Raw genomic sequence first — 13,695 nt, 5'->3', positions numbered from 1 at the left:
GTGGAATATGCTTGGGATTTTCTTTCTCTCTCTCTCTCTCTGCCCCTCCCCCACTTTCATACACACTTTTTCTCTCAAAATAAATAAACTTAAAAAAAAAAAAAGAAATATTAAAAAAAAGTAGGTAAAAAAATACTGACCTATAAAGTTAAAAAGCCCAAAAACAACATTTCTTTAATAGATAACTCATCAACTTGTAATCACCAACAGTTATTCCTATCAAAAGAAATTACGAGGCGCCTGGGTGGCTCAGTCAGTTGAGTACCAGACTCTTAATTTCAGCTCAGATCATGATCTCATGGTTCATGGGACCGAGCCCTATGTCGGGCTCTGTGCTGACAGCATGGAACCTGCTTGGGATTCTCTCTCTCTGCTCCTCCCTGCTGTGCACGCTCTCTCTCTCAAAATAAATAAACATTAAAAAAAATTATAACTGAACCAAAAAACTAAACATGTATATCTCATCCATTATACAGTAGCTATCAGCATCATATGGTAGATGTTATTCTGTAATAGGCAATGAATCATAGAGTTCTAGCCCATGATATTATCCAATTACGAAAAATGATAATCATAAATCCTAAAATAGCACTGGGGCAATAAACTTAAAACAAAGAACTCTAAACCAAACAGCAAAATAAACAGTGAACTAAAACACTAAAAATTTATTGACCACTCTCATGGAGAGATTTAGGTTATGATGATTTTATTAGGCATTCTATTTCATAATGTCTCACCTCTTTTGGAGTCTTATGAGCTGCACAAAGAAAAATCCATTGTTCAGTTGCAGTCATCTGAGTACATGTATCTGGATGGCACTCACTCTGTTAGAAATAGTTACACTTCTTAATATGTAAAACAATGAAAAAGTCTATCATTTGGGTTACTACACTCCCATGTAAAAGTACAGAATAATTAGAAATGTTGGGTGAGTCTTTGGGAGCACCTAATGTTACAAAAACAGAAAAAATCAGTACTTTAAATAATAGCTTTAACTTAAAGAAAATATTACCTGAAGTTTGACAGCAAGTCCATTTAGTTCAAGACAGAATTGCCTAAAAATGCAAATATATAAATGAAAAGTCTTATCCATCCTCCACATTATTTTCAGAATACTAACTGTAAAAACAGAATCCCATCAGTACCATCCTTCCTTTGTCGTCACCACTGTCAACACCATCTGAATTTACATGGCATATTTTGTACAAAGGCATACAGATTAGTATGCAAAACCCAAAACTAACAACCCTAATAATGTTCAATATCAGCCTCCAGTGAGTTGATTATAATTATACACTGGAAATTGGTAGAATTTTTCTGAATTTGGAAATAGTTACCAAAATGCTTAGGAAGTATATACTTTTATTTACAAAGTCATTCTCCTAGAAATCTATTCTAATAAAATAATCAGAATTGCATACAGATAAATGTATAAAGATATTCACAGAAAATATGAAATTTTTTTGAAACATTCCAAATAATCAGCAATTGCAGAGTAGCAAAATGTTCGTATATACATAAACAAAGGATATATATTTATATTTACAGTAAGATTCCAGTTATGTAAAACATCATGTGTGTATTTATCTGAATACAAACATAAAACTAGATGTTTTAAATACCTGAATATTCTACAAACTTTGTTCTGATTACAAACATGTTCCTTATGAAAACTTTAAATATGATCAAATATATAATGTACAATAAGAAGGTCCTTCGTAATTCTACCACCTCTCCCAAAAGTTAATTATTACTTACATACAAATTTGATTTTCTATGCAAAGATTAAACTATATTGGGACCAAATCATACACAATTTTTTATCTTGCTTTTTGGTCACTTAGTAGATTGTAGCATTTTTTCATGATACTCTTCTAAAACTGCCAAACAGAATTATAAAGCCTAGAACAATTCTTGGAACATAGTAAGTGTTCAAAATGTTTTTTAATAAGTGAAGAATAGAGGAAATTGTGTAAGATTGAGATCATCATTTTTAGACAAACTTGTTATTTTATATGAAAAGACCATCAATCCTCTATGTCACTAAGATAACTTACTTTAATAGCTGTCAAAATACTGAACACATCCCCTCTAAAAATCTTACCTAATTAATCACTATTATGTTTCCCCAACAAATGAGAACAGTGTGGTTCCCTACAAATGCAAAACTAAAACCTACTTAGTTAGAAGATAAAGGAGAGTCCCAAAAGGGAAAAAACAAAAAACCCCACAAATATATGAAAGAAAAGCTATAGAAGAAAGCAAATAAGGAGTCAAATTTTCAGTTCTCTGTAAATGTATTTCCTTTCCAGATCCCTAACAATAATGCAGTTCTTAGATCACTAAAATAACACTATTTCTGAATCACCACATCACCCTCTACTGCCCTGTATCTATAGGCTGCATGCAAATTTTCAAGTTGTTTTCCACTAACTGGTAATAAAGACAGGTGGTGAAAAATAAGTTTCTCATCTACTTTAACTCACGTATGGCCAACAGCAAAACTAAGCTAACTGATTTGGCAGTGTTTATGGGTACAATCTGTGGCACACAGTGCAAATCTAACAGCTTCCAGTTAATTCAATATAGGGCTAACATACAGAGTTGTGCAGCTGAAGAGACAAGCCAGAGCTGAAATCCAGCCTATGCTCTAATCTCTTAAGTCATACATAGGATTGCATCCACTCAGAAGAAGGAGCATCTCTTCCAATTACAAAGATTCCATATGGGCTAGTGGGAGATTTGAATGAAGTCCCATTAGCATCATAATATAATCAACAATATTAACCAATAAGAGCAAGTATTAAGCCTCAAACCAATTACATCAAGTACATGCAAAAACTCAAAAAGCTACTTTTGAAATTCTTCTTGGTCAACTATAAAGATATACACACTATGATGAAGACACAAAAGAATATATATGTGATATTTAATACATAAATACGAAACCAAAATAAAGTGGCTAATATTCAGGAAAAAAAAAAAAAACTAAAAATAACAGCACCAGGACAAATGGAATATGCATGAGAAAGATTTTATAAGTTTTGTATACTGCATATTTTATAGTCTAATTAAATATGGAGAAAAAGGTTTTCCTAGATCTGAAATTAAAATCTTATATGCTAAAATCAGCCCTCACTTGTTAGGATTATGCTTGTAGTGAAAAAAAATCCCCACTTATTTTCATCATTAATCCTAACAGGTAAGTAAGTAGTTATTTTCAAAGCTGATTAAAATAAGGCAGAGGGGTGCCTGGGTGGCTCAGCTGGTTAAATGTCCGACTTCGGCTCAGGTCATGATCTCCTGGTTCATGAGTTCGGGCCCTGCATCAAGCTCTGTGCTGACAGTTCAGAGCCGGGAGCCTGCTTCAGATTCTGTTACTCCCTCTCTCTGTTCCTCCCCTGCTTACACTGTCTCTCTCTCTCTCTCTCTCTCTCTCATAAATAAATAAACAATAAAAAAAAATCTTTTAATAAAAAATAAAACTAAAAAAAGCAGAGAATCTAAAGTGCTATTTTGATTTATAAGAATGGGAAAATATCTACATATTCATACCTTCAATTATCATGCACTGAGATGTATTTTTATTTTTTTTTATTTATTTTTTTATTTAAAAAAAATTTTTTTTTTTCAACGTTTATTTATTTTTGGGACAGAGAGAGAGCATGAACGGGGGAGGGGCAGAGAGAGAGGGAGACATAGAATTGGAAACAGGCTCCAGGCTCTGAGCCATCAGCCCAGAGCCTGACGTGGGGCTCGAACTCACGGACTGCGAGATCGTGACCTGGCTGAAGTCGGACGCTTAACTGACTGCGCCACCCAGGCGCCCCTGAGATGTATTTTTAAAAAACTATGTCAGGGGAACCCAGCTGGCTCAGTTGTTGGAGCATGTGACTCTTGATCTCAAGGTTGTGCGTTCGAGCCCCACGTTGGGTGCAGAAATTACTTAAAAATAAAATCTCTAAAAACACTAGATCAAATAGTCAAGTGATTTGTCTAGGAAACCAGCAGAGTACAAAGAAGTCTTAGCATCCTGAAATTGCTGGACTGTTATAACAAGATATTATGTCTTAGCAATGTCTATATAACAAGTCTGTAGCAAAAAAAAAAAAACCCAAAAACACACCAGATCAAACCAAACCAAACTGAAAAACAGTGCCCACTCTACAATTTGTGGGACTCATCAAAAAAGTGGTCTAATTTATGCAGGGAAAGTCCTATTTCAATTTCACTTATTATTTAAAAATTAACTTAAAAAGTTACAAACCCTAATGAACATCTATCTCTAGCTACATTCTTTATATTTAACCTACCAACTCATCTCAGCTCCCGTTTACAGAGAAGCTTGCAACTTCAAGAAATAACTTAGTAACTTCAGGATTAAGCTGCCTTTATTTATTTTTTTAATTTTTATTTATTTTGACAGCAAGTGTCAGCATGGCGCTTGATTCAGGGCTCGTTCTCACAAACTGCAAGATCATGACCTGAGCCAAAATCAAGAGTTGAACGCTTAACCAACTAAGCCACCCAGGCACCCCTAGGATTAAGCTGCTTTTAAAGTTAATTCTTGTTAACTAGTCATTCACTAGTCATCAATTTTCTCATTCAAAGGGCATCATCAGAAGTTCCCAAACTCCTTCAGAATTACAATTAATTTTTATTTACAATTAATTTTTATTTACCACAGTTCACAGTAGTTAATAGGCAACTCATCAGACACCAAGCTTAGACTGGAAACTTGTGTTACTTTATAGTGAAATAAACTTTATAGAGAAATAAAGTTTATCATGAGTGGAAAAATAGAAACAATGTATTTGTGGTTAAGGAATAATTTGTGTTTAAGAAAAACTATGTAGGGGCATCTGGATGGCTCAGGTGGTAAGAATGCTACCAACTTGATCTTGGGTTCATGGACTTAAGCCCCACACTGGGTATAGAGATTACTTAAAAAGGCCGGGGGCGGAGGGGGGCGGGGTGCCTGGGTGGCTCAGTTGGTTAAGCATACAACTTCAGCTCAGGTCATGATCTTAGGGTTCAGGAGTTCGAGCCCCGCATCAGGTTCCATGCTGACAGTGTGGAGCCTACTGGGGATTCTCTCTCTCCGCCCCCCCCACAATCTCTCTCTCTCTCAAAAATAGTTTTTCATGGGCGCCTGGGTGGCTCAGTCAGTTAAGCATCTGACTTTAGTTCAGGTCATGATCTCACAGCTCGTGAGTTCGAGCCTCACATCAGACTCTGCTGACAGCTCAGAGCCCGGAGCCTGATTCAGATTCTGTCTCCCTTTCTCTTTTCCCCACCTCCCACTTGCACTCTGTCTCTGTCTCTCAAAAATAAATAAATGTTAAAAAAAATTTTTTTAAATAGTTTTTCCAAAAAAAAAAAAAAAAAGAAAAATTATGTAAAAAGATAATAATGCCTAAATCCATAAATTAGAAAAAAAATCAGTGAATAACAAAGTTGAAAACTTTATAATACCAAAAACACAAAAACTTTAGAATTCAGCTTTTTAGTCTGCAATTACATAATGATTTTATTTATGATTCATAATCATCAGCATTAAAGGTTATTTTTACTAATAGAAATACTACTACTATTTTGATATATTATAAAGACTTACCTTAAATGTTCATATTTCCATACACCTTCATCTTGGCCTTCAGGTGGTTCAAGAATTTTGTCAATATTGGAACAATCTGCTCTTATGTTCTGCTGAATATACTATAATAAAAAAAGTTCTCATAATTAATTAACATACTATAGTACATGGTAAATCTTAAAATATGTTTAATTTTTGAGTCCATGATTGCTCCTATGTTTCAACTTTTTTTGGTTATACACATAACAGGAAATCAAGTAATTCAGAAGATAGGAGGTAACCCTTACCTTCTCCAACTCAACTCCTTTGGGATAAGATATATCACATAAATGCAGATATGGTATTAACCAGGATTGGATGTGGGATCAAAAGTGAAACTATGATTTTCACAAGGACATAAAATGTAAACCATATAACTGTTGTACATAATGCATGATTCTATTAATATGCATTATCTAGAATAGCACATCTATGGAGACAAAAAATAGTTGTTCAGGACTGGAGAAAGAAGGGGAGACAGAGGAGAATGGAGATAACTGCTAATGTGAATGAGGTTTCTTTTGGTGGGGAGTGAAGATGTTCTAAAATTAAACTGTGGTGATAGTGTAGAACCCCGTGAATATACTAAAAACCATGAATGTTTATTTTAAATGGGTGATTTTAGGGTATGTGGTATCCAATAAAGTGTTTAAAAAACAAAAAAATGACTAGCAGAAAAGCTAAGTTAAAAAAAAGGCATGGACATTCACTTTTAAAATTAAATAAAAATTTCAGATCTTTTTAATGTTTCATGCAATCTATGATTTAAATAATCTAAAATTTGAACAGGCTAAATAAGACTAAGATACCTAATTACAGAAATAACTACGAGGCCTTGTTATGCCAATGTATTTTGCCTATTTTCAGGCAACCTTTCTTTGAAAATTACTCTGTCAAAAGCTTGCTCAAAAGATTTTAATGATTCTCTAATGCCTGTTTAAACTATTCTCCCTGGTTTTCTGACCCCATCTCAAGTTCCAAAGTTCTGCATGAAATTGATTCTCGCAAATAGACAGAACCAAATTCTTTACCTTTTCCACCGGCCACCTCAAATTCCATACAATTCTTTCCAAATTCCCTTTCCCCCCAACACACTCGTCTTTGCTTTTATTCAATATATAGCATTTATTTATTTTTTAATATCTCCCTCAAAAAACAGAGACTCAGTTTTGTTTTAAATTTTAGTATTAGGACCTGGCACATAGGAGGTTTTTAACAAATTTTCACTGTCTTTTCCTAAACTACATTACTTGAAGTCAAGGATAAAGATACTACTTACCTGAAATGTTAAAACCATGGGGGATTAGGGATGAAAAAATTTACCAAAAATGGGGTGGAGACTGATTCTTTAGTATTCTCTGGTGATCCCCAAAAGAGTTTGGTAGTTAGGCACACAAAAATATATTCTATGCAATACAGCTGGCTCATAATGAATACTAAGTCTTTAACCACATGTTTAGTAACTGAATTTACTCAAAATTATTCAATTTTTTATAAGTAGAGGTACAAGTTGTCAATCTTCAGGGAATCTAGATTTTATTAATGATAATACATGTAAACAATTAAGAAAACAGGGGCACCTAGGGGGGTGACTGGGTGGCTCAGTCAGCTAAGTGTCCAACTTTGCTCAGGTCATGATCTCACAGCTTGTGAGTTCAAATCCTGCGACAGGCTGTGCTGACAGCTCAGAGCCTGGAGCCTGCTTCAGATTCTGTCTCTGTCTCTCTCTGCCCCTCCCCTACTCACCAGTTTCTCTCTAATATAAAGAAACATTTAAAAATTAAAAACAAAAAAAAGAGAGAGAGAGAGAACAGGGGCGCCTGGGTGGTTCAGTCAGTTGAGTGTCCAGCTCTTGATTTTGGCTCAGATCATGATCTCGTGGTTTGTGGGCTGACACGGATCCTACTTGTGAGTCTCTCTTCTCCCTCTCGCTCTCTGCCCCTCCCTCTTCCATGTCTGTGTACACGCTCTCCATTTCTCTCAAAAATAAATAAAACTTAATAAAAAAGAGAGAGAACAGAAGAAATCCTTAACTCTGAAAGAAAGCAAAAATGTGAGTCCTCCATACTTTTATGGAAAGAGAGACAGCTATCATCTAAAATGAGCTAAGAAAGGGGCACCTGGGTGGCTCAGTAGGTTAAGCATCTGACTTTGGCTCAGGTCATGATCTCGTGGTTTGTGAGTATGAGCCCCAAGTCGGGCTCTGTGCTGACAGCTCAGAGCCTGGAGCCTGCTTCACATTCTGTGTCTCCCTCTCTCTCTGCCTCTCCCCCAATCACACTCTGTCTCTCTCTCCTTCTAAAATAAATAAACATTAAAAAATTTTTTTTTTTTAATGAGCTAAGAAAAGTAAATGTCCTAGTAGCGGATGGGTGGCTCAGTCAGTTAAGTGTCTGACTCTTGATTTTGGCTCAGGTCATGATCTCACGGTTCAGGGGACTGAGCCCTGCATTATGCTCTATGCTGACAATGCAGAGCCTGCTTGGGATTCTCTCTCTCCCCCTCTCTCTGCCCCTTCCTCACCTGCACTTGCTCATGCTCTCTCTCTCTCTCTCAATATTAAAAAAAAAAAAAAAAAGAAAGAAAGAAAATACCTAAGAATAAACCTAACTAAAGATGTAAAAGATCTCTATGCTGGAAACTACAGAAAGTTTATGAAGGAAATTGAAGAAGGTACAAAGAAATGGAAAAACATTCCATGCTCATGGATTGGAAGAATAAATATTGTTAAAAAGTCAATACTACCCAAAGAAATCTACATATTCAACGCAATCCCAATCAAAATTGCACCAGCATTCTTCTCATAGCTAGAACAAATAATCCTAAAATTTGTATGGAACCACAAAAGACCCCGCATAGCCAAAGTAATATTGAAGAAGAAAACCAAAACGTGAGACATCACAATCCCAGGCTTTAGCCTCTACTACAAAGCTGTAATCATCAAGACAGTATGGTATTGGCACAAAAACAGACACATAAACCAATGGAATATAGACCCCAGAATTGGACCCACAAAAGTATGGCCAACTAATCTTTGACAAAGCAGGAAAGAGTATCCAGTGGAAAAAAAGACAGTCTCTTTAACAAATGGTGCTGGGAGAACTGGACAGCAACATGCAGAAGAATGAAACTAGACTACTTTCTTACACCATTCACAAAAATAAACTCAAAATGGATGAAGGACCTGAATGTGAGACAGGAAACTATCAAAACCCTAGAGGAGAAAGCAGGAAAAAACCTCTTTGACCTCAGCCACAGCAATTTCTTACTTGACACACCTCCAAAGGCAAGGGAATTAAAAGCAAAAATGAACTATTGGGACCTCATCAGGATCAAAAGCTTCTGCACTGCAAAGGAAAACAATCAACAAAACTAAAAGGCAACTGTCAGAATGGGAAAAGATATTTGCAAATGGCTATCAGATAAAGGGCTAGTATCCAAAATCTACAAAGAACTCACCAAACTCCACATCCGAAAAACAAATAATCCAGTGAAGAAATGGGCAGAAGACATGAATAGACACTTTTCCAAAGAAGACATCCAGATGGCCAACTGACACATGAAAAAATGCTCAATGTCACTCATCATCAGGGAAATACAAATCAAAACTACAATGAGATATCACCTCACACTGGTCAGAGTGGCTAAAATGAACAAATCAGGAGACCATAGATGTTGGCGAGGATGTGAAGAAACGGGAACCCTCTTATACTGCTGGTGGGAATGCAAACTGGTATAGCTGCTCTTGAAAATAGTGTGGAGCTTCCTCAAAAAATTAAAAATAGATCTCCCCTATGACCCAGCAATAGCACTGCTAGGAATTTACCCAAGGGATACAGGAATGCTGATGTATAGGGGCACATGTACCCCAATGTTTACAACAGCACTTTCAACAATAGCCAAATTATGGAAGGAGCCTAAATGTCCATCAACTGATAAATGGATAAAGAAGATGTGGTTTTTATATACAATGGAATACTACTTGGCAATGAGTAAGAATGAAATCTGGCCATTTGCAGCAATGTGGATGGAACTGGAGGATATTATGCTAAGTGAAATAAGCCAGGCAGAGAAAGACAGATACCATATGTTTTCACTCATATGTGGATCTTGAGAAACGTTAACAGAAGACCATGGGGGAGGGGAAGGGGAAAAAAAAAGTTACAGAGAGGGAGGGAGGCAAACCATAAGAAACTCTTAAGGACTGAGAACAAACCAAGGGTAGATGGGGAGTGGGGCAGAGGGAAAAGTGGGTGATGGGCAGGGAGGAGGGCACTTGTTGGGATGAGCACTAGGTATTATATGGAAACCAATTTGACAATAAATTAAAAAAAAAAAAAAAGAGATTTAAAACCAAAAAATTAATTAAATTTAAAAAAAAAAAAAAAAAGAAAAAGAAATGTTCTAATGCTCCCTAAATATAATGTTTACCTTACGGAAATTTTTATATTGTTTCTGAGTTATTAGTACTATTAGCAATTTCTGTTCATTCTGAAAAATTATTCTTATCATTCTCAAAACATCTGAAAACTAAAGATTTACAACTGTAATGTTTCTCTATCCTGTCCCTGTCACACATAATGTGGTATAAATCTAAACTTGGATTAATTTTTTCAAGTGCATCACAAGATACACAAGTATGAAATGGGGAAAAAAAAGCAAGAACTGGCCCTATCATGAAAAGCTGTAATATTCTTTTAAATTTTTTTTTTTCAACGTTTATTTATTTTTGGGACAGAGAGAGACAGAGCATGAATGGGGGAGGGGCAGAGAGAGAGGGAGACACAGAATCGGAAACAGGCTCCAGGCTCTGAGCCATCAGCCCAGAGCCCGACGCGGGGCTCGAACTCACGGACCGCGAGATCGTGACCTGGCTGAAGTCGGACGCTTAACCGACTGAGCCACCCAGGCGCCCCGAAAAGCTGTAATATTCTTAAGTACATTTTCAACATTATCTTTATTATGTTACTTATTTAGTAATTCAGTTAAATGGAAAAGTAGTACCATTACTACACAAAACTTTTGCTGCTGAATTTTAACGCTGAGAGAGGTTTTGAAGCTGAGTAAGGTATACAACTATTATTTAAGAAACTAGCTTTGTACTCTTTAAGAAATTCTACCAAAAAAAAATCCAGAAAACAACCACACAAGAGTGTTCTTTATGCTTCCAAGAACTTTAAAATCCTAACTTACCACCATTTCTTGAAAAGAATTTTTTCAGGTAGCTTTTAAAGGTATTACCACTTCTACTTCATACTGTCACCTGATCAAGCTCACTAGCATTTCAGATGCTCTCAGTATATACTTACTTCCCAGGCCTTTCAAGTCTCCTCAGTACAGGAATATACTATACCATACTTCTGGACTAAGTTTAAAAAAAAAAAAAAAAAAAAAAGGGCATAAAATTCTTCCTTCTGTTAGAAAAAGGCACAAACATATCCTTCCAGTGATTTATTCCTGTGGGCTGTAATTATTAAGAATTACAATGATCTAGTATGGTGTTTTACAGAAGATTTTTCCTAAAGCAGTTTTTAGAAATCATTTGGGAACAGTAAAATACCATTCAAAAGCATTTTATTGCTTCCAGTTCTAGGTAAGATGGAGTAAACACACATCAACTTTTCTCTCCCACCGTACACAATTATAAAATCTGGACAGAATGCATGGTATAGCAATTTGAGATCTTTGAAGAACACATATCGGAAAGAACACCAGATTCAAAGTATCACTGAACTCGCAGTGAAGTTGTGATGTTTCTTTTCCCCTCTGGTATCCCCTGGCCTAAACTCAATATAGGATGCAACCCAAAAATGAGTTCTGTTGGTGCTAAAAGATCCAGGAGAAACTACATAGTTCTGGCTCAAGGAGTGGAAAATGGTACTCCTAAAAGCTCAAAAAGAATGAAAGAAAGCTGCTGGCTTTTTGCCCTCTGCTTTTTCTCCACTTTCATAGCCTATGCCTAAGACAATTCCACAATGGCAGTAAAAGCAGCTGGCAACAGAAAAATTCAAGAGACCAAATTCTCAGGAAGAGAAATCGTCCTCTCCATTTGGTGGTGGATCAAACCCTATTTCTTTTTCTCTCTTTGTCTTCCCACAACTGCAGCACAATTCTAGTAAGTGGTTTCTGGTTGGAAGATCAAAAAGGTGGGCCCCAGGGAACCAGAATGTATCAGAGAGACATTAAAGAGAGCAAAATTCAGAAATGTGACCCCATAAGGTGTTTATGAACTCCTGAGCTCAATCCTAATCTGCGCATGCCCACATACATTGATCTGATCATAATTAGCATATGACAGACTTTGAGAAATGAACTAACAGATATACCTCCACCCAGGATGACCACAGATTGGTACACACAGAACAGATTCAAGGAGGAGTACAAAGATTTGAAATCTGAACAAACACTGGAACCTCAGTCAGGTTGGAACTGGCAACCTGTATCTAACGAGGTCAGATACCTGCTAAAACAAAAATAACATTCTCCGTGGGATTAAATAAGACCAAAGTCTCAACATAATATTCAAAATGTCCAGAATACAATCCAAAATTACTTGGTATACAAAGAATATGTGAAAATCTCAATTCAAGAAGATGAGTGAACTGGAGGAAGGGAGTAGTGGAAAGTTGTTATTGTTTAATGGACACAGAGTTTCAGCTGTTAAAGATAAAAAAGTTCTGCAGATAGAGGCTATAATGATTCACAATAATGTGAATGTATTTAATGCCACAGAGCTACACACTTAAAGGGCCCCTTTATAGTGTAAGCTATACACTTAAGCTGGCTCAATCGGTAGATCTCAGAGTCATGAATTCGAGCCCCACGCTGGGGGCAAAAATATAAATAAAATAAATAAATTTTTTTAAAAAGTACACTTAAAAATGGTAAAATGGTAAATATATTTACCACAATAGAGAAAAGCAGAGTGAACAACAAATAAAAACCTCAAAGAAATCCATGCTTAGACACATAATGAAGCTGCCAAAAACTAAAGATAAGCCAGTGAAAAAAGACACATGACCTACAAAATATTTTAAAAACTGCCACTTTCTCATCAGAAACCACAGACAGAAGGAACTGACACAACATGTTCAAAGTGCTGAAAGAAAGAACTATCAACCCAGAATTCTATATCTAACAAAAATACCCTTCAGGAATGAAGATAAAGACATTTTCTTTTTTTTTTTTTTAATTTTTTTTTTTTAACGTTTATTTACTTTTGAGACAGAAAGAGACGGAGGATGAACGGGGGAGGGTCAGAGAGAGAGAGGGAGACACAGAATCCGAAACAGGCTCCAGGCTCTGAGCTGCCAGCACAGAACCCGATGCGGGGCTTGAACTCATGCACCGCAAGATCATGACCTGAGCCGAAGTCAGACGCTTAACCGACTGAGCCACCCAGGCGCCCCAAAGACATTTTCAGATGAAAGAAAACAAAAGATAATTTCTAGCCAGCAGATCACTCTAAAAGAACTGCTAAAGGAAGTTCTCTAGACAGAAGGGGGAAAATATAACACCAGAAGAAAACTTAGAATCAAGAAAAACAGAAATTATAAATATCTGGGTATAATTATAATAGGCCATTCTCCTCCTGAGTTCTTTGAAATATGTTTTGGCAGATGACAGCAAAAATATAACATTGACTAATGGGGTTTCCAATGTATATAAATGTAATAATGACAGGAAAAGCATAAAGAGATAATGGGATCCATAGAATGATAGTTTCTACATTATATATTTCAAATATATTATACAGAAGCACCTGGGTGGCTCAGTTGGTTGGGTGTCTGACTTGTGATCTTGTGGTCAAGGGACCAACCCCTGCAGCAGACTCTGTGCTGAGCATGGAGCCTGCCCGGGATTCTCTCTCTCCCTCTCTCTCAAAATAAATAAACTTAAAAAAATATATTACATAAAGAGACAGACAAAATTAGAATTAAAATAGAACACTAAAAATGTTCAAGCTGTAAAAAGGCAGAAAAGAGGAAACGAACAACAACAACAATAAACCCAGAGGAAACAACCTAGATGGTAGACCTAAATGTAAACATATCTACCAG

The 13,695-nt window shown here is 36.2% G+C and overlaps 1 protein-coding gene across 2 annotated transcripts in view; it reads right to left on the bottom strand.

Moving 5' to 3' along the window:
• The window catches only part of LOC123599273 (MOB-like protein phocein), a 45,215-nt gene that overhangs the window by 9,075 nt on the left and 22,445 nt on the right, over nucleotides 1-13,695 (bottom strand). For both annotated transcript variants that reach the window (XM_045480627.1, XM_045480626.1), the window contains 3 exons: nucleotides 5,618-5,718; nucleotides 1,013-1,055; nucleotides 738-824 (listed from right to left, as the gene is read on the bottom strand). In XM_045480627.1, the coding sequence (XP_045336583.1) occupies nucleotides 738-824; nucleotides 1,013-1,055; nucleotides 5,618-5,718 (231 nt within the window). The remainder of the gene's footprint in view (nucleotides 1-737; nucleotides 825-1,012; nucleotides 1,056-5,617; nucleotides 5,719-13,695) is intronic.

The sequence above is a fragment of the Leopardus geoffroyi genome, chromosome C1, assembly GCF_018350155.1.
Source record: "Leopardus geoffroyi isolate Oge1 chromosome C1, O.geoffroyi_Oge1_pat1.0, whole genome shotgun sequence".
Classification (NCBI taxonomy): Eukaryota; Metazoa; Chordata; class Mammalia; order Carnivora; family Felidae; genus Leopardus; species Leopardus geoffroyi.
Note: the sequence above shows the minus strand (reverse complement) of the source record. Positions and strands in the feature narration are given on the sequence as shown.